Source organism: Hypanus sabinus, chromosome 13, assembly GCF_030144855.1.
Source record: "Hypanus sabinus isolate sHypSab1 chromosome 13, sHypSab1.hap1, whole genome shotgun sequence".
Classification (NCBI taxonomy): Eukaryota; Metazoa; Chordata; class Chondrichthyes; order Myliobatiformes; family Dasyatidae; genus Hypanus; species Hypanus sabinus.
Genome location: NC_082718.1, coordinates 80,141,818 through 80,159,818, shown reverse-complemented (window position 1 = coordinate 80,159,818; position 18,001 = coordinate 80,141,818). Strand labels below are relative to the sequence as shown.

At 40.8% G+C, this 18,001-nt stretch overlaps 1 protein-coding gene across 1 annotated transcript in view; it reads left to right on the top strand.

Annotated features, from left to right (window-relative positions):
- Positions 1 to 18,001, top strand: part of pole (polymerase (DNA directed), epsilon) — a 146,518-nt gene that overhangs the window by 38,538 nt on the left and 89,979 nt on the right. The window contains exons 17-21 of the mRNA XM_059988023.1: positions 6,460 to 6,588; positions 9,013 to 9,115; positions 13,789 to 13,935; positions 14,222 to 14,367; positions 16,416 to 16,564. Of these exons, the coding sequence (XP_059844006.1) occupies positions 6,460 to 6,588; positions 9,013 to 9,115; positions 13,789 to 13,935; positions 14,222 to 14,367; positions 16,416 to 16,564 (674 nt within the window). The remainder of the gene's footprint in view (positions 1 to 6,459; positions 6,589 to 9,012; positions 9,116 to 13,788; positions 13,936 to 14,221; positions 14,368 to 16,415; positions 16,565 to 18,001) is intronic.

Genomic DNA, 18,001 nt, shown 5'->3' with positions numbered 1-18,001 from the left:
AGCTGTCTGAAAAGAATAAGATCTATCTGTATTATCCAGGGGGATAGGTAACAGATTGGCCGGGCGAGTTGACTATCTTGACTACTTTCAGGCAGTGATGGGGTTTGCGAGCACCAGGGAGAGGCACTGAGGTAGAAGGATTTAGAGCTGGTGCTTTTTGAAGAAAAGGTTAGGTTTACTTAGTAACATCACTTTATAGCCTGTTTGGTGTGCTGTGGTGAAGGCATTTTCCATTTCCTCTGTTCAGTTTGTGTCAAAGACTCCCAAAGTCATAGATCCGGTATTCAGGGACCTAAGTGCCTGCAATAGTTTGTTATGCCTAGAAAGGTCATCATTTGCTTCTTGGTGTAAGGTTTAGGAGCCTGTGTGATGGCAGAAGTATGTTTGGGACCTATTCTTTGCATGCCTTTCTGCAGTATATATCCTATGTAGGTGACTATTGATTGGCAGTACTGTAATTTGGACAGAGAGGCTTGATGACCCTTAGCCGGCAGGTGGTTTAAAAATGCAATAGAGTCTTTTCTACAAGCATCGAGAGTTCAAGAAGCACGTAGCAAGTCGTTGGAGTACTGTAGCAGAACACTCTCTTCGGAGAGGGGTATCTCAGCCAGGTCGTCTCTGACTGCAGCGGCATGGACAGCTGGGTTTTCTGCGTATCTTGAGGAGGTCATGATAATGTATATTGTTGGCCATTGTAAGTAAAGTCAAATAAGTACTGGCTGCCTTCATGCAGGAGAATGGAGAAGAAGGCAGAGCACAAGGTGACTACAGTGTACCAGCAGTTTTGGGAGGGGAAGGAGGCCAGTATAAGATTTGGTGTCTGGCTCAATGGGTGAAATCAGTTACACAATTTGATTATTGGCCCATAGGTCCTGTATGAACCATTCCTCAGGTCTTCCCAGTTTAGGGACTGACAAAATAGGTGTGTTGCAAGGTCCCTGAGTGGGCCGAAGAAGCCCTTGTTGTAGCAGGGTCTTGATCACTGGCCTGATGCCCTGATGGCCCCGATAGCTGGTTCTGTCAGGCGGAAGGTAGGTAGACAGTCTGCCTCAGAGTCACCCGGTTGGGGGTGGGGGGTGGGGGGGGGTTACTGTCTTGACAAGGCCTACATAATTTTAATGGTGATCCCGTAACTCAGGGTTCACTTGGTAGCTGTCAGCAGGTCCTGACCATTGAAGTTGGGGCAGGAGATGATGATGAGAAAACGTCCCTTTGGCTTGCATGGGGGTAATCATAATAATGCCTGTTTTGGGTTCAGAAAGAGTACCCTGGCTTCCCAGAATAGGGGCAGGTCCACTATTATTCTCTTCACCATGGGGCCCAAGTCCTTTGACATAAAAGGAGGTTTCAGGGCTGAAGAGACATGGGAGTGTCTTTGTCTCTAGGAATAATTGTGTCTGAGTTTGGGAAAGGCCAGAGTCTAAATGGACTTTGGCAGCTAGTCCCTGGGGGGGGGCGGGTCAAAAACCATGGCCCCACTAAAGGAAATACACCCTAATGTGTCCCCATATTTAGAACTCTTTTTACGATAATCATCATCACAATTAGGGTCTTGGAAGGTGGTGGGACAGTGCAATGCAGTTGCCAACTTACAGGTATCTGCAAAATCTTCCAGGAATTACCAGTCCCCTGCTATCATCATTATTCCTGCCATAGTCAGTTTCTCTAGGGGTGCCCCTCTATATCCCAGGCATATAAAGCCGCCTGCGTTTCTGTTTTTTGGAGGTTTATAGAGTGAAGTTCAGGAACCTTTTCATTGGTTAGCTTGAGGTACAATCCCTCAGGAGTGCAGTGGATTACGGCGTAATATTAAGATAATGGGTGAGTTATTGGCTATAACAAACTTTTCCTCTATCCCTTTGCCTTGTCTGATCATAGCTGCTTGTATCGTCTTCCTCTCGTGGCCTACCAGTTGGGATTCGAAGAAGTTACGGGGAGTGAAAGGTGTCAGTTTCCAGGGATTTTTACTAGTCATCCTTTCTCCCTACCCTCTCCTATCTTGTCCCTCCATGCAACCTCGGCACTCACTGCCCAAATCCCACTTTTACTCACATATCCTATATATGTCCTGCCTCTTGTCCCAGGGCCTTGGTCAAGCTCCTGCCTTCCACTCCCCTTTTTGCATGTACTGCCCCCTTTCTCTAGTGATCTTAAACAACCCATTTTGTTCCACCTTTCAGGGAAATCTGGTAGGGTTTTGATTCCTTTCTGTGGGGCTGATTACTCAGTCAGGGCTCAGTTGGATCCCATATATAGGGATCTCAACCTCGTCGCCAAATTGTTAGGGAACTTCCTTTTCCACACAAGACTCAGACCCAAGTACTCGTGAGGATACTCTTTATTTACGTGACACGGGGAGCCATCCCTCCAGAGAACAATGACTCTGCTTATAAACAGTACTAACACCCTCTTTATGGTTGATTCTAATCGGTTTGGTTTGTTCAGCATATCCACATTCGATGTTCTAAGCAAACTAGAGAAAAAGCACCTAAGTCACGTAGCCTTGTAGTGTACAGCTATAGGATAAACATCACGTAGTTTAATGTCTACAGCAGTATGCTATAGGACAACACCAGAATTTTCTGCTGATCCAGGCATTAAGCAATGCAGGCACACAATTCTATAGTCTCGCAAAGGTCTAGCTAAACCTGACTCATTTGGCCAGAGGTCCTCCACACAGGCCCAGCAACAGTCCCTGCAACACTCCACTAGACACAGACCTCCAGTCTAAGGCAACCATTTACTACGACCACTCTCTAGTTTCCCCCACAAAGCCAATGTTGAATCCAGTCTGCCTCCTCATTTTGAATGCTGAGTGACTGAACCTTCTTGACCAACCTCCCATCTGGGACCTCTTCTCAAATGCCTTGCTAAAGTCCGTGCAAACAATATCCACAGCCTTCCCTGCATCCAGTTTTCTAGTAACTTCCTCGAAAAACACTGTAAGATTGGTTAGGCACGACCTACCACACACAAAGCCATGCTGTCTCTCCCTAATCAATCCATGTCTATCCTAATACTTGTCTATCCAGTCCCTTAGAATACTTTGCAATAACTTTCCCACGAATGATGTTAGACTCACCAGCCTATAATTTCCTGCTTTATTTTTAGAGCCTTTCTTAAACAGCAGAATATCAATAGCTATCCTCCAATCCTCTGATACCTCACCTGTCGCTAAGGATGATTTAAGTATCTCTGCTAGGAGCCAGGCAATTTCTATACTTGCCTCCTACAGAATCTGAGGGATTTATCCACTGTAATTTGCCTCCAGACAGCTAACACCTCTTCCACCATAATCCCTATGGAGTCCATGATCTTGCTGCCACTTTGCCTTGCTTCTATAGATTCTGTGTCCATCTCCCAAGTAAATACAGATGCAACAAAAATCTATTTAAGATCTCCCCCATCTCTTTTGGTTCCATACATGGATTACCATTCTGATCTTCTAGAGCACCAATTTTGTCCCTTTTGCTCTTTTCATATCTGTAGAATCTGTTAGGATTCTCCTTCACCTTGTCTGCTAGGGCAACCTCATGCCTTCTTTAAGCCCTCCTGATATTTTTCTTAAATGTTATTTTGCATTTCTTATACTCTTCAAGTACTTCATTTGTTCCTACTTGCCTATACCTGCTATGCTCCTCCTTTTGTTTCTTCACCTGTGCCTCAATATCTCTTTAAAACTAAGGTTCTCTAAACCTGTTATCTCTACCTTTTATTCTGACAGGCACATGTATGCTTGGTACTATTAAAATTTCACTTTTGAATACCTCCCACTTACCAAGTACACCTTTGCCAAAAAACAGACTGTCCAATTCAAACTTGCCAGATCCTTTCTGATACCATTAAAATTGGCCATTCTCCAGTTTAGAATCTCAACCCTCAGACAAGACCTATCTTACTTCCATATTTACCTTGAAACTAATGACATTCTGATCACTGGATGCAGTGTTTGCCTATTTCAACTTCTGTCACCTGCCCTGTCTCATTCTCTATTAGCAGATCAAGTATTACATACTTCCATAGCCGCTTAACAAGGTAGGTCTCTCATGAGAGGCTCATCCAGAAGATTAAGCTGCATGGGATCCGTGCTAAATTGGCCATTTGGATTCAGAACTTGTGTGTGCGTGCGTGCGTGCGTGCGCCCGGAAACCCCGTTTGTGTGGATGCTGCATTATTTCTTACCCCGTTACACATAAGCACCACAAAATAACAGATAGTACACCACATACAATTAATAATTCTTAATTTGTCTGAAGGGTTAGTAAAGAAAAAGCAAAAAAAAAAGAAAAGGGCAAATTTTAATGGAACAGTCTAATGTGCACAAGTTGGAACTCACGGTTTCCGCTTTGCCGATCTTCCTTCAGTCTCCCGAGGCATCGCTGAATCGTGGCCCTGCTCCGGGTCAAGTCCTATGACCTCTTCTCTCCAGTGTCTTCTCCCTTCATCTCCCGAAGAACAAAAAGACCCAGCTCACACTGGCGTCAGGCACACAACACGAAAACACACTCCCATCGTTGGATGGCTCAAATTCCAAAGCACCCATTATCTCTAACCATAACCCAAACACTGCTTCTCCAGAAAGATATATACATTCCTAAATAGAAACGTAGATGAGTGCATTAATAAGTTTGATGATGCAATGCTTTTATGATTTTGTGGATAGTGTATAAGACTGGCAAAGAATATAGTCGGATATAGATCAGTTGAAGTTATGGACGAAGAGTTGTGGAGAGGCAGGTAGTGTTGAGAAAGCGGGGAGTCTGAAGAGGAAGAATGGACAAAGAAGAGTCAGATTCAATATAGTGTAGGGAAGTGTATGGTCATGCACTTTGGTAGAAGGGATAAAGGCGTAGACTATTTTCTAAATGGAGAAAATTCAAAAATCAGTGCAAAAGGACTTGTTTGGTCTTGTGCAGGATTCCCTAAAGGTTAACTTGCAGGTTCATTCGGTGGTAAGGAAGGTAAATGCAGTGATAGCTTTCATTTTAAAAGGACTAGAATATAAAAAACAATGATGTAAAGTTGAGGCTTTATAAGGTATTGGTCACACTGCACTTGGAGTATTGTGAGCAGTTTTGGGCCCCTCATCTAAGAAAGGATGTGATGCCATTTAAGAGGGTTCAGAGGAGGTTCACAAGAATGATTCCAGGAATGAGAGGGTTAATGTATGAGGAGTGTTTGATGGCTCTGGGCCTGCATTTGCTGCAGTTTGCAAGAATGAGGGGGATCTCATTGAAATTTATTGAATAGTGAAAGGCCTATATAGAGTGGCTATATTTTCCGATAGTGGGGGAGTCTAGGACCAGAGGGCACAGCCTCAGAATAGGGGGATGATCACCTAGAATTGAGATGAGGAGAAACTTCTTTAGCCAGAGGGTGGTGAATCTGTGGAATTCATTGCCACAGATAGCTGTGGAAGCCAAATCCTTGTTTTTTTTAAAGTGGAGGTTGATAGGTTCTTCATTAGTAAGGGTGTCAAATGTAGCAGGGAGAAAGCAGGGGATTGGAGTTGAGAGTGATAATAAATTAACCATGATGCAATGCCAGAAGACCCTGAGCAATCTGACCTAATTCTGCTCCTGCGGCTTATTTTTCTCTAGAGCAGCGGAGGCTGAGGGGAGATCTGATAGCGTTTTATAAGATCATGAGAGGCATAGACAAAGTCTTTTTCCCAGGGTTGACATGTCTAATACCAGAGGCCATGTATTTAAGGTGAGAAGGAGTATCATTGGAGATTTGAGGGGCAACTTTTTTCACACACAGAGTGATGGTACCTGAAATGCACCGATTGGGATGGTGGTAGGCGCAGATAGATTAGGAAGTTCTGAAGAGACGTTTAGATAGGCACATGAATGTGTGAAAGTGGAAGGTTATAGTGTAGGCAGAGGAGATTAGTTGGCCATTTAATAACTTAATTGGCTTGACACAACTTTGTAGGCCAAAGGGTCTGTTCCTGTGCTGTATTGTTCTTTGTTCTTAATTTTTATTATGTTCTTACTTACCTCTTTCTTATTGGCCAATCCCTCCAGGATATCCTTGCTGAGTACTGCCATAATGCTTTCCCTGATTAGCAGTCAATGGCTCCTCCTCTTTCCCTGTCCCCCACTCCTGTCAAGGCAAAAACCTCTATTCCTGGAACTTTGAGCTGCAAGTCCTGCTGTTCCCTCAGCCATATGTCTGTGTTTGCAGTAATATTGTAAGCACGTGCATTGCTCCGTGCTCTTGGGTCAACTATCTTATTTGCAAATCTCCTTGCATTGAAGTAAATGAAGTTAAGCTTACCAGCCCACTTGTGCTTCTTTTGTTACTGTCTGTCCTGCCCACTGCACTTCCCTGTTTTGTTTTTACAGATCATTCTTAAGAGGAAAGAGAACAATCCACAAATTGGTTAACTTGCACTATCGTCATTAGTCAGTGACTTGTGTTTAATTTCAGTTTTGTTCATTTTCTCTCCTACAGGTATGTGATGAAATTAAACAGAAACTGAACTGTTTGAAAGAAGTTCCCAACAGAATTGAATGCCCTCTCATTTACCATTTGGATGTTGGAGCGATGTATCCAAACATCATTCTGACCAACCGCTTACAGGTACAGTTAATGTAATGTTCAGTCATGGAAAGAATAAAGGATCCTGTCTTCTGATGAGCACCAAATTATCAAATCGATCTTCAGAGTTTCCCATCTGCCTACTAATCGTTTTGCCTAACTGTTCCTCCCAATTGCTGCTGATGACTGCTCCCTGTTGTGCAACATAGTTAATTTTGAAGGGTGAATACCTTAACCTTTCAGGTTTCCCATTCCACATGCAGCAGCATGATGAACATTTTGGCCAAAGTGATCTAAGCCGCCTTATTGCTTCTGGAAGTCACCTCCAACTTCATCCCCACCCTCACCCCCGTCCCCATACATGCATCTTTACTGCCTGCCTACTTTCTCATTTTAAATAATTGTTTAGCTTTCAATTACGTGTGCTATTATTCTTTGCCTTAATTGCTATTACCTTCTTGCTGTCCCTTTGACGAAGCTGTCATTCTTGAATTCCTTTTTAGATTTGTTCTTGACTGTATTATCCCTGTGGAGCATCACATCAATATTTTTCAGTCTGATTAGTTACCTGTATCCTATTTTATAAATTTATAATCAGTTATCTGGTAACTTTACCTAAGTGGTATTCTTCTCAGGGTATTGAGCGAGGTGGCCCGGTAAAAAGTGGATCTCAATTGTCCACGAGCTTTGCTAATGTTACTGTGGAAACTTAATGTGGCGAATTGGATTGAAAATGGGGGTGAAAAAGGAAATCATGGCCACATATACTAGAAATAAGAAAAAATGCATCTGCAGAATCTCTTGTTTAAAAGTTGACATAGTGGTTTAAATGTTTTGAATTACACAAGTTATGAAATTGATTCATAAGAGACTGCAGATGCTAGAATCTGGAGTGGCAAGTGATCTGCTGGAAGAACTCCATCTAGTAGCAGCTGTGGGGGCTGGCAGCAGAGGGGTGGGGAAGTAAGTTTTGACGTTTCAGATTTGAAAACCTCCATTCTTCCATCGGGACTGAAAGTGGAGAGGAAAGATGTCAGAGTTTCTTGGAGTAGAGTTTATTGTCTTATACACAAGAACATGAACTTTATTTGTTGCACCTCGTTAATGCAAACATCTAAATAGCCAATTGTGGCAGGAACTCAATCCACAAAACATGCAGGTATGGTCAAGGGGTTCAATTGTTGTTCAGACCAAACATCAGAATGGGGAGGAAATGTGATCTAAGTGATTTTGACCGTGAAATAATTGTTGGTACCAGATGGGTGGTTTGAAAATCTTGGGAACTGCCGATCTCTTAAGATTTTCACGCACAACAAACTCTAAAGATAACAAAGAATGGCGCAGAAAAATAAAAAAATCTAATGAGTTCTGTGGGCGAAAATGCCTTGTTAATGAGAGAGGTCAGAGGAGAATGGCCAGACTGGTTCAAGCTGACAGGAAAGTGACAATAACTCGATAGTCACACGTTACATCAGTGGTGTGCAGAAGAGCATCTCTAAACACACAACACTTCGAACCTTGAAGTAGATGGGCAATGGCAGCAGAAGACCAAAAACATAACTCTCAGTGGCTGCTTTATTGGGTATAGGAGGTACCTAATAAAGTGGCAACTGAGTGAATACACAGGGACTGGTAAGTGATTGGTGAGCCAAAGAAAAGTGAACGATAATGGGCAGATGGAGAGAGTACATGAAAGATGTTGCCCTGGTCTAATTATAATTTCCTGCAGCAGCTGGTGGTGGATGAATTTCAAATACGGTTCCTTATGAGCAAATCCTGACTGGTTTTGCACTTTATTTTTCACATGATTCACTAGACGTATGACTTCTGCTCAGTACAACAATAAAATGAGATCAACCATCAATGGCCAAGGATAAATCCTATCCACTTTAGATCAGCAGGAAGAAAACAAAATGGGGAAAGCTAGTTGTAAGAATAGAAGAAAGATGTTCCTTGGACCCACACGTACCAGCTGTACACTCCTTGCTGGCTTTAAATAGTAGCTTAGAAAATAAAGATTAGAACTTCAGCCCTTGAAATGGGGCTCTGGATCTTGCATGATGTGAAATGCTGTATTTGAAACAATGTTGGAATCTCCTGATTTTTCTCTTCCCCGCCCCCCATTGTTTGATAGCCCAAATGAAAGGCAACTGCTCTGCTGTATTATCCTCACCTTGAAACAAATCAAGTATAAAATCTATTTTCCAAATGTTGGCTTAAAACAAATTAAATTCCTCGCTAACCAGAGATCAACCACCTTCAATTTTGATATTTTGGTTGAAACCAAATGGTTTCTAATTATTTAAAACTGTATACTCTTTTCTGACTATCCATTCACGTTTTCATGCACAGGGATTTGTGTCCACTGTAGATTTCCAGCTGTAATCAATTAAAGACAGGTAAAATTTCAGTTTGTGTCTGTTGATTATTGTCTCACACCCTGGAATTTTTGATTTCTGTTTATAGCCATCTGCCATGGTGGATGAAATTACCTGTGCAGCCTGTGATTTTAACAAACCTGGTGCAAACTGCCAGCGCAGGATGACATGGACTTGGAGAGGAGAATTCAGTGAGTATATTTGTACATCTGGAAATGAATAAGTAATACCCCATCCCTTTTTTACCTTTTGTGACCTATAATAATTTGGATTAGTTTTTCATTTTGTCATTTTATCGTGTTGTTGATTTGCTACAAAATTTGTTATCTCAGTAATAGAAATAAGAGCAGCGTAGTGGTGTGCAGCTAATCCAGAATTCTGGTCCTGTCTGTGTGGAGTTTGCAGATTCTCCCTGTGACCACGTGGTCTTGCTGCATTTTCCTGCCACACCCCAAAAGTGGGTTAGTAAGTTCATTGGCCACTACATTGGTGTTTAGATGAGTGGGAGATACAGTGGTGGGGTGGGGAAGGGAAGTTGATAAAAATATTGTTAAATTAAGTCACAGTGAAAATCACTGGGGAAATAGGATTGTTGTGAGCCAGTAGAGACTAGGTGGGCTGAAATGGCCTCCAACAATATTGATAGGAAATATCAGGAGGATTTTGTCAACATTGCAGAAATTGATCATTTTATTGTAAAAAGGAGAAAATGGTCTTTTTAAGATGAAAGCAACTAAAACTGGAGTTAATGGAATGCGGAACAAAAACACAGATTCTGAAAGAACTCCGCAAATCAGGCAGCCTCTTATAGAAAGAGAAGAAAGTCAATCTTTAGCGCCATTACTTGTTGAAGCTTAATTATATATTGTTTCAATAATGAGTCATTTTTGGGCATGTTGCACTGTTTCAACAATAATTAATGTTAGCACAGTATCTGGTCCAATGATAGGGTTGTGTTATCCTGAATGGCTGCTTAGAAAACTGTCAAACATGCAATTATATTGGGGTGCAGACAAACCTTTAGGTTGGTGCTAGAGTTATGATTTAACATCATTGGCTATATTGTATATTATACACTTGGAAATGGTTATGGTATCAAAAGTAAGTTGTTCTTTGTCACAAATGTTATTGAATCCTTGCTAACTTAAGCTATCCCAGCAAGGTTTTCTGCATGTGGAGAACACAAGGAAAGGTTGCCACTTTTCTCTCCTGATTTCACCTCAAATATAAATCAAGACCTCTTAATGCCACAAATAGATTTACCAATATTCTTCACTGTTTTGGTTATATGTTGACGTAAGTCATTTGTGAAAAATTTTAGTGATTTTTGCAGAAAGATTTTTTTCAAATTGTCCTTCATGGTTTTTTTTTTAACAGAATGTGTTTCTGTACTTTAAGAAACATCTTGATGAAGAATGGTTAATCTGTTAGCTGTAGCAGATGATGTGAAGCCATGCCTAAATGTAAAGAAGCCTTTTGAAATGAATAGGCCGAGAGGACTTTCAGTAAATTGGTATTCATAATGTATGGAGTGAAGTGAAAAACTTGTATACCATTCTTGTAGATCAATTTATTATACAGTGCATTGAGATAATACAAAGTAAAACAGTAACAAAATGCTGAACAAAGTGTTACTGCTACAGAGGAAATACAGTGCAGGTGGCCAGTAAGTTGCAAGGTGAGCTCTCTTGGTCGTATTGTCTATGTGGTTGGACCAGGACAAGCTGTTGGTTACGATCACTCCAAAAAACTGCTCAAAACCCTCTTGACCTCACACCATTGATGTTGATAGGACTATGTGCACCAACCTCCTTTCTGAAGATTTTTTGCTGGCATTGAGGGAAAAATTATTGTCATGACACAGGGTCACTCAACTATCTGTCCCCTTCTTGTAATCCAGCTTTGAGATACTGCCTACTGTGGTGCTATTATCCACACATTTGTCGATAGAGTTAGAGCAGAATCTGGCTACGCAGTCGTGATTGTATAGGCAGTAGAGTAGGGGCTGAGGATGTAACCTTCTGGAGCACCAGTGTTGAAAATAATTGTGGCAATGGTACTGCTGCCTGTCCTTACTGATTGTGAACTGTAGAAAGGCTTGCTATTGAAGGCAGAGCTGTAGTCAATAGTCTTTACTGTCTGGATGCTCCAGAGATGAGTGTAGGATCATGAATTTGCCAGAAGTTCCATCCTTAAAGCAGGAAATCTCAAGGACATTTAGCTGGATAGGCAAAGAGAAAATAAATGATGTTATCCACTGATTATTATGAAGTGTTGTGCTGTTTTCTATCATTATGCAAAGATAGGTTGTAACTGTTGAATTAAATGGAATAATACAGTCTCAGTCATAACTATAAAGCTATGATTTAAAAGTATGTTGGCATAATTAGAAAGATCAGAAAAGCATATTATTAAAGGTCATATCAGGAAGGATTTTTATTACATTATGCTTGTGTAACCCAGCACCAAATATTGAGGATCATTTCTTGTGAAATGAAGTTGCAAAGCTCATTTACAAAAAGGATGGGTTCATTTTCTAAGGACCCAGAAAAATGGATTGGAAATTACAAAAAACGTTTCCTCTTTGTCTAAGTTTAATGCAAACAAACTCCATGGTAGGCCTCCGTGATAGAACTCCATAAAAACCACAGTAGAGTGGATGTGGAGAGGATGTTTCCTTTGGTGTGGGAGTCTAAGCCCAGAAGACACAGCCTCAGTATAGAGTGATCTGCATTTAGAACGGAGATGAGTAGGAGTTTCTTTAACCAGAGGGCATGAAGGGATCCAGCAGGAGTTTGGGGCTGAGAGGGAAAATGGATCAGCCATGATGAAATAGCGGAATGGCGGAGAAGACTCAATGGGTCACATGGCCTAATTCAGCTCCTATATCTTATGGTCTTGTGATTAATCTTTCCAATGATGAACAGCACACCCTTCAAGTCCTGCTTATTTTTCATAAGTACTACGATAAAACTCAATTATTTTTCTGTAAAAAAACAAACAAACCTGAGGTAGTCTTCCAAATTACTCCTCTCACACTGTGTGGATGATTATCATCTTGCACAGTAAGATTTGAACATAACAGATAGAAAATCAGATGCCAAGATAATGCAATATGACCCAAGTGAAACCACTGGTGTTCTGCCCTTCCTACTCCAGCGAAGTACAATGGAGATGCAATAGTTAAATCACAGGAGCAATCTGGAGAGGTGAGCTAACAGTCCGAAGTCATGAGTACAAATCCCAATATGGTAGCTGTGGATTTAGAACTGAATAGATTAAATCATTTACAATTTAACTTCCAGTGTTGTGAAAAGCGTAAAGGCACTTGATGTAGGGGTCGAGTCATTGAAGTTGCTATCCTGTGCTGTTTGGCCTGTGCTAGATGGAAAACTCACAGTAGTGTTGTTGACTCATAAATACCTTCTAAATTGGCCAAGAAGTCAATCATTTATTTTGTAGAAACAGTGTTTAAAATGGAACAAGGATAAGATTGATAGACCACCGAATGTAGACCGAGGCACTGAATTTGAATGTGTTCAACTTGCCCTCAGATCTTTTGATTTTTTTTTGACTTTGTAGATTCAGAATCAGACTTAGGTCTATTATTACTAGCATGTGACATGAAATTTGTTAACCTAGCAGCAGCAGTTCGATGCAGTACATAATCTAGGGGGGGGGGGGGGAGAGAGAGAGAGAGAGATAATAAATAAAATAAAACATAATAAATAAACAAGTAAATCAATTATGTATATTGAATAGATTTTTAAAAAATGTGCAAAAACAGAAATTTTGTATTAAAAAAGTGAGGTAGTGTCTAAAGCTTCAAAGTCCATTCAGGAATTGGATGGCAGAGGGGAAGAAGCTGTTTCTGAATCGTTGAGTGTGTGCTTTCAGGTTTCTGTATCTCCTACCTGATGGTAACAGTGAGAAAATGGCATGCCCTGGGTGCTGGAGGTCTTTAATAATGGATGCTAAAGATGTCCTGGGTGCTTTGTAGGCTAGTGCCCAAGATGGAGCTGATTAGATTTACAACCTTCTGCAGCTTCTTTCGATCTTGTGCAGTAGCCCCTCCATATCAGACAGTGATGCAGCCTGTCAGAATGCTCTCCACGCTACAACTATCCTTGCAGACATTGGCGGGGGTGGGAATGATGTCTTAATCATTGGTGCAAAATAATGGTTGCTGTCATCACACACCATGGGTACACCCTGTCCCACTGGCTGAATAGACCTGTCTGAGATCGTGGCACAGTGGTATATGGGTAGGAGAGAATGCTTTGGTAGGGCTAATGTTACATCTTGCGATATAAGGTCAAACCAAGGGCAAGACAATCTCCCATGTCCTGTGCTAGCTGAACCAATGAAATAGTGCACTTCAAATAGTATGCAAGTTTCTCTGAGTGGGCAACTTTAATGTCTACCGAGACAGGCTTAGTTACATTTTGAGTAATCACAGTATAACAATCTGGCTGTCCAGGCTTACAGCGTGTAGTGTGAGAACTCACACAAAGGATTACTATACCTACCCTCAATCTCCTCAATCACCCTAAGGGAGATAGACACCCATGTTGTCTTGCCAGGGCATAGACTCGTCAATGCCACCAACGTGATGGTAAGTCTCCTGTACGCAAAGATTCATCTTTGTGTGGAGATGACCTACCATTATGTTAGTCGCATTGCCACTTTGCTAAATAAGACTGAATTAGAACCATCTGACAACTCAAAAGTAGATATTGATGCGTTGCTCTGAACTCTGTATTTCACTACAAACTGACAATTCTTCACTCTTCAGCAAGATGTTAATTTAAATTAATTAAGCTGTTTAAATTAGCATAGCAAACCTTGTATTTTGCCTTTGCAGTGCCTGCCTCTCGCAGTGAGTACCATCGCATTCAACAGCAGCTTGAATCTGAGAAGTTTCCTCCTGCTTTCCCAAATGACCAACCGCAAGCTTTTCATGAGCTGTCTCGTGAAGAACAGGCAAAGTATGAAAAGAAGAGATTGGCAGGTATTTTTTTTATTATTTACTGCATATTTGTGCATGTCTGAATATTTTCAGTTTAGAATGCTTTCATTTTCTTGTAAATGCACAAACGTGAGAAAGAAAGAGATGGCACAGTCTCTTTGGCCCAGCTGCTGAGATTAATAGCACAATGCCAAAGCTTCTCCGGTCAAAATCAATCAAGCTGGTGAACTCTAGTGCAAATGTTTTCAACTTCTTTCCATTGTTTGCTCAATTTCTGTAACTTGTAGTACAGTCTGATATTTGATACACTTCTGTCTGTATTTTTCAGACTATTGTCGCAAAGCTTACAAGAAAATTCATATCACTAGAACGGAGGAACGAGTAACCACAATTTGCCAGCGTGAAAATTCCTTTTATGTAGATACAGTGCGAGCTTTCCGTGACAGGCGGTATGAATTTAAGGGTTCACATAAGGCAAGGACCTTTTTTCTTCTCACTTATCATTCGTTGTTGTACTATGCTCAGTCAGTTTATTGACATGTCTGTAAGGAATTCTTTTGGGAGTATAGTAGATTCCAGTTAATTGGTCCTTCAGTTAAGCAGGACTGCCACTTATTTGGGGCAACCCTTAAAGAGCAAAAATTAATCACAAAAATAGCCAGGATTCCCTTTGTTTATTTGGGACACTGTCATTTAATTGGGATAGCAGACTGTTGACAGGTAATTTCTAACTAGCACCAGTTGCGTAAACTTGTTTGGCTGTTAAGACACTACTCCATGCTTAGAGCAATAAGGAGTTTGTACATTCTTCCCACAAACGTTTGGGTTACCTCCAGGTGCTCTGGTTTCCTCCCACATTCAAAGACAGTTGATAAGTTAATTGGTCATTGTAATCTGTCCCATGATTGGGCTAGGACTTAATTGGGGGATTGCTGGGCAGTGTGGCTCGGAGGGCCTGAAGGGCCTACTCTGCACTATGTCAAGAAATGTTTTTAAATAGTGTTATTTGTGTGTTTGTGCTAAAAAAAAAAAAAAATCAGTCATCTTTTTCACTGATAGTCGGAGAGAAATAAACAGCAAGACGATTCAGAACTATTCAGGCTTGGAGATGCCAGAAACAGCCAAGAGTGAAAATGAAATGATTTCACTACTTCAAGTTAGGAACTATGAAGGATTTGAAGGTATCAATAAAAATCTTGAAAGTTGCATTGGTAGTGAAGATTTGGTGGATGCAATCATCAAAAGCATTGTATTAAGGCAGTCCATTGTCTGCACTAGGTGTCTGTGCTAATTTTGTTAATTTTCAGTCAATCAAAAGAACATGGCAGAATGTTGGTTGTCTGTCATATATGATGATGACAGTGAAGCCTGTTCAGGAGAGGTTTTAAATTTGAAAAACTGTTGCTTTGGGATAGTACCACACTCTCGACCTTGGAAATCTGGGTCCAGTGGTATGAGTAGTTGCCACAAAATGGGGTCTTCCTTGGTTGCCATGGAGAACCATGACTACTTGTGTAATTTATCATGCCCTTTGTTCTACATGAAGCATTGCAGAACCACCTCCTTGGCCATGGAACCACACTGCAGATCTCATTCACCCAGTTTGCCAGAGCTGACTTCAAGTGCTAGGATAGGCATGCTCCTATTTCACTGGATATGAGGCCCACTGGCTACCCTCATCTGGTTTAGCCAGCCTTTTGAAAGGGTGTAGCCACTTTCGCATTCAAACAGCTGCTTGGAGCCACAGGTGAGAACTGAGTACCCAACAGGGTCCAAAGGTGAGTGAGCTGCCCCAGAATGTACATGACAAGTCCCTTCACCAGAGGTGCCACCCCTTTCTGGACACAGTATACACAGCAGTGTACATTTGAATACCCCATTGTTGACTTTTAGAAACTATTATGCAGTATTATAATACTGTAGAGATGTTGGTAGTGTTCTCATTTGTTCTGTATTTCATTTAAATGCATAATTTGTTACTCAGTTAAATGATAATTTGTTTTTTTATACTTCTTTAACTATTTCCATGAAACCTTGATCGCTTCCTAGTTGGGCCAAAATGTACTGGGCCTGATGTGTCCCAATTAACTGGAATCTACTGCATTTGGTATTATTTTGGAACATCCACAATCAATTTCTTTTCAGTTTCCTTTTCTTAATTTGTAGCAGTTCTTTAACTATATTTGATCTAGTTCTTGGATTTTCTGTGTTTTCTTGGCTAATTTGATCCAAGTTTTGATCTCAAGAGAAACTGTTGCAAGTATCACCTTTCCATTGATGACCTTTAAGTTAAAATCCTTCCTCCAATGTTTTAAACATATAATTTAGTGACTGTTCAGAGAGATGCCTTTCAGGCCATGCTCATTTATGGTCCACAGTTTTGCCAGATTTTCTTCCATAGATCCACCCCATTACAAAGATTTAATTGTGAAACAATTTAATATTGCATTAGCAATAGTGAAAATTTTAGTTTTGGATTTTGCCACTTTCTACCAATACTGATTTCTATTGAACTTTTCTAGGTGTGGAAAAAGAAATTGTCTGCTGCAGTTGAATCTGGAGATGCTACAGAAATCAAACGTTGTAAGAACATGGAGATTTTGTACGAGTCCCTGCAGCTGGCACACAAATGTATTCTAAACTCCTTCTATGGTTATGTCATGCGCAAAGGGTTAGTACCCAACTGGAAACGATTTATGAGTGTTTGCATATAAGACTTATTACAACTAAGATCCAACAGAAAATGCATGGAATATCAGCTGGTGGTATCTTATTCTGAGGGTGCAGCTTAGGTTTGCAATGTTTCAAAAGGTAAAAACATAAAAGCCACCAGGCCCACCAAGTCTATGCAGGCTCTTGGAGCAACGTCCTGATTATTTTGTCTATCGTCAATTCTCTCATGTGTGCCATTAATTTCACCCCTCACCCCAACCCCAGCATTCTTTGTGGGTTATTTGAAGTAACCAGCAACTAGCATGTCATTAGAATGTGGTAGGAAGTCAAAACACTTTGGGGAATCCTACACTGTTACCGAAAAAACATGCAAACTCCAGACAGATAGCACCGAGGTCAAAATCCAACTCTGAATGGCATTTCATCACAGATCTTTTCAGGCATTTATGAAATAACTACAAGCCGTAAATCTGTTAAATCTCTAAATTTGCAAATTAAATTGCAGCATTGAAGCACTATTGAACTGTACAATTATCTCCTTTTTGGTAATGGAAATGCTCTCGCAGCTTGAGCTACCATCTTGAATATGTCCCTCATATGATAATTTGCCTGCATAAGCAATAATAATAACGTAACCCAAATTTAAATGATGTTGAAACCATGCCTCGTTGCCTCTAATGTGGGGAAGATGTTGCAAATTAATTGAGAAGATCCCTTTGACATTTATTTGATTTTAGAATCCTAGTTGTCAACTTACTTTCTTTTGCTAGTGCAAAGGTTTTCACCCATTGAAATTCATGGCAATCACAGGTTGTGCTCTTTATTTCTTATGGCTGAAGTAGCCTTCTCTGCTGCATTTCAGCAAGTTGATATTTTTCTCTTCCAACAGCCACACTTGTCATCCTGACTTAATTCAGTACACATGATGCCAACACTTGAACTGTAATATTGTGGAAATGATGTATTCCATAAGATCAGAGATTTATTATGGTTTTGAACTGCAGTACTCTAATGAAAGTGTTCAGTGGTTACATTTAATGTCAGTGAAATGTATACAATATACATCATGAAATTCTTCTTCTTCGCAAACATCCATGAAAACAGAGGAGTGCTCCAAAGAATGAATGATAGCTAAATGTTGGAACCCCAAAGTTCCCAACTCCCCCTTCCCACGAGTAAGCAGCAGCAAGGCAACAACCTACCATTCCCACCAGCAAAAGGGCGTCTGCGTCCTCCACTGAGCACTCGAGTGTGCAGCAAAGCATCAATAAAGACACAGACTTACAGTACCCCAAAGGCTACTCGTTCACCCATTAATTTTGACATACCACAGGCTCTCTCTCCCTAATAAGGGAAAAAGAGGTGTCCTTGTTTCACAGTGAGAAGGGACATAAGAAACAACTTTCTGTTTGGTGGTGTTAAAAGTCTGTTGCGT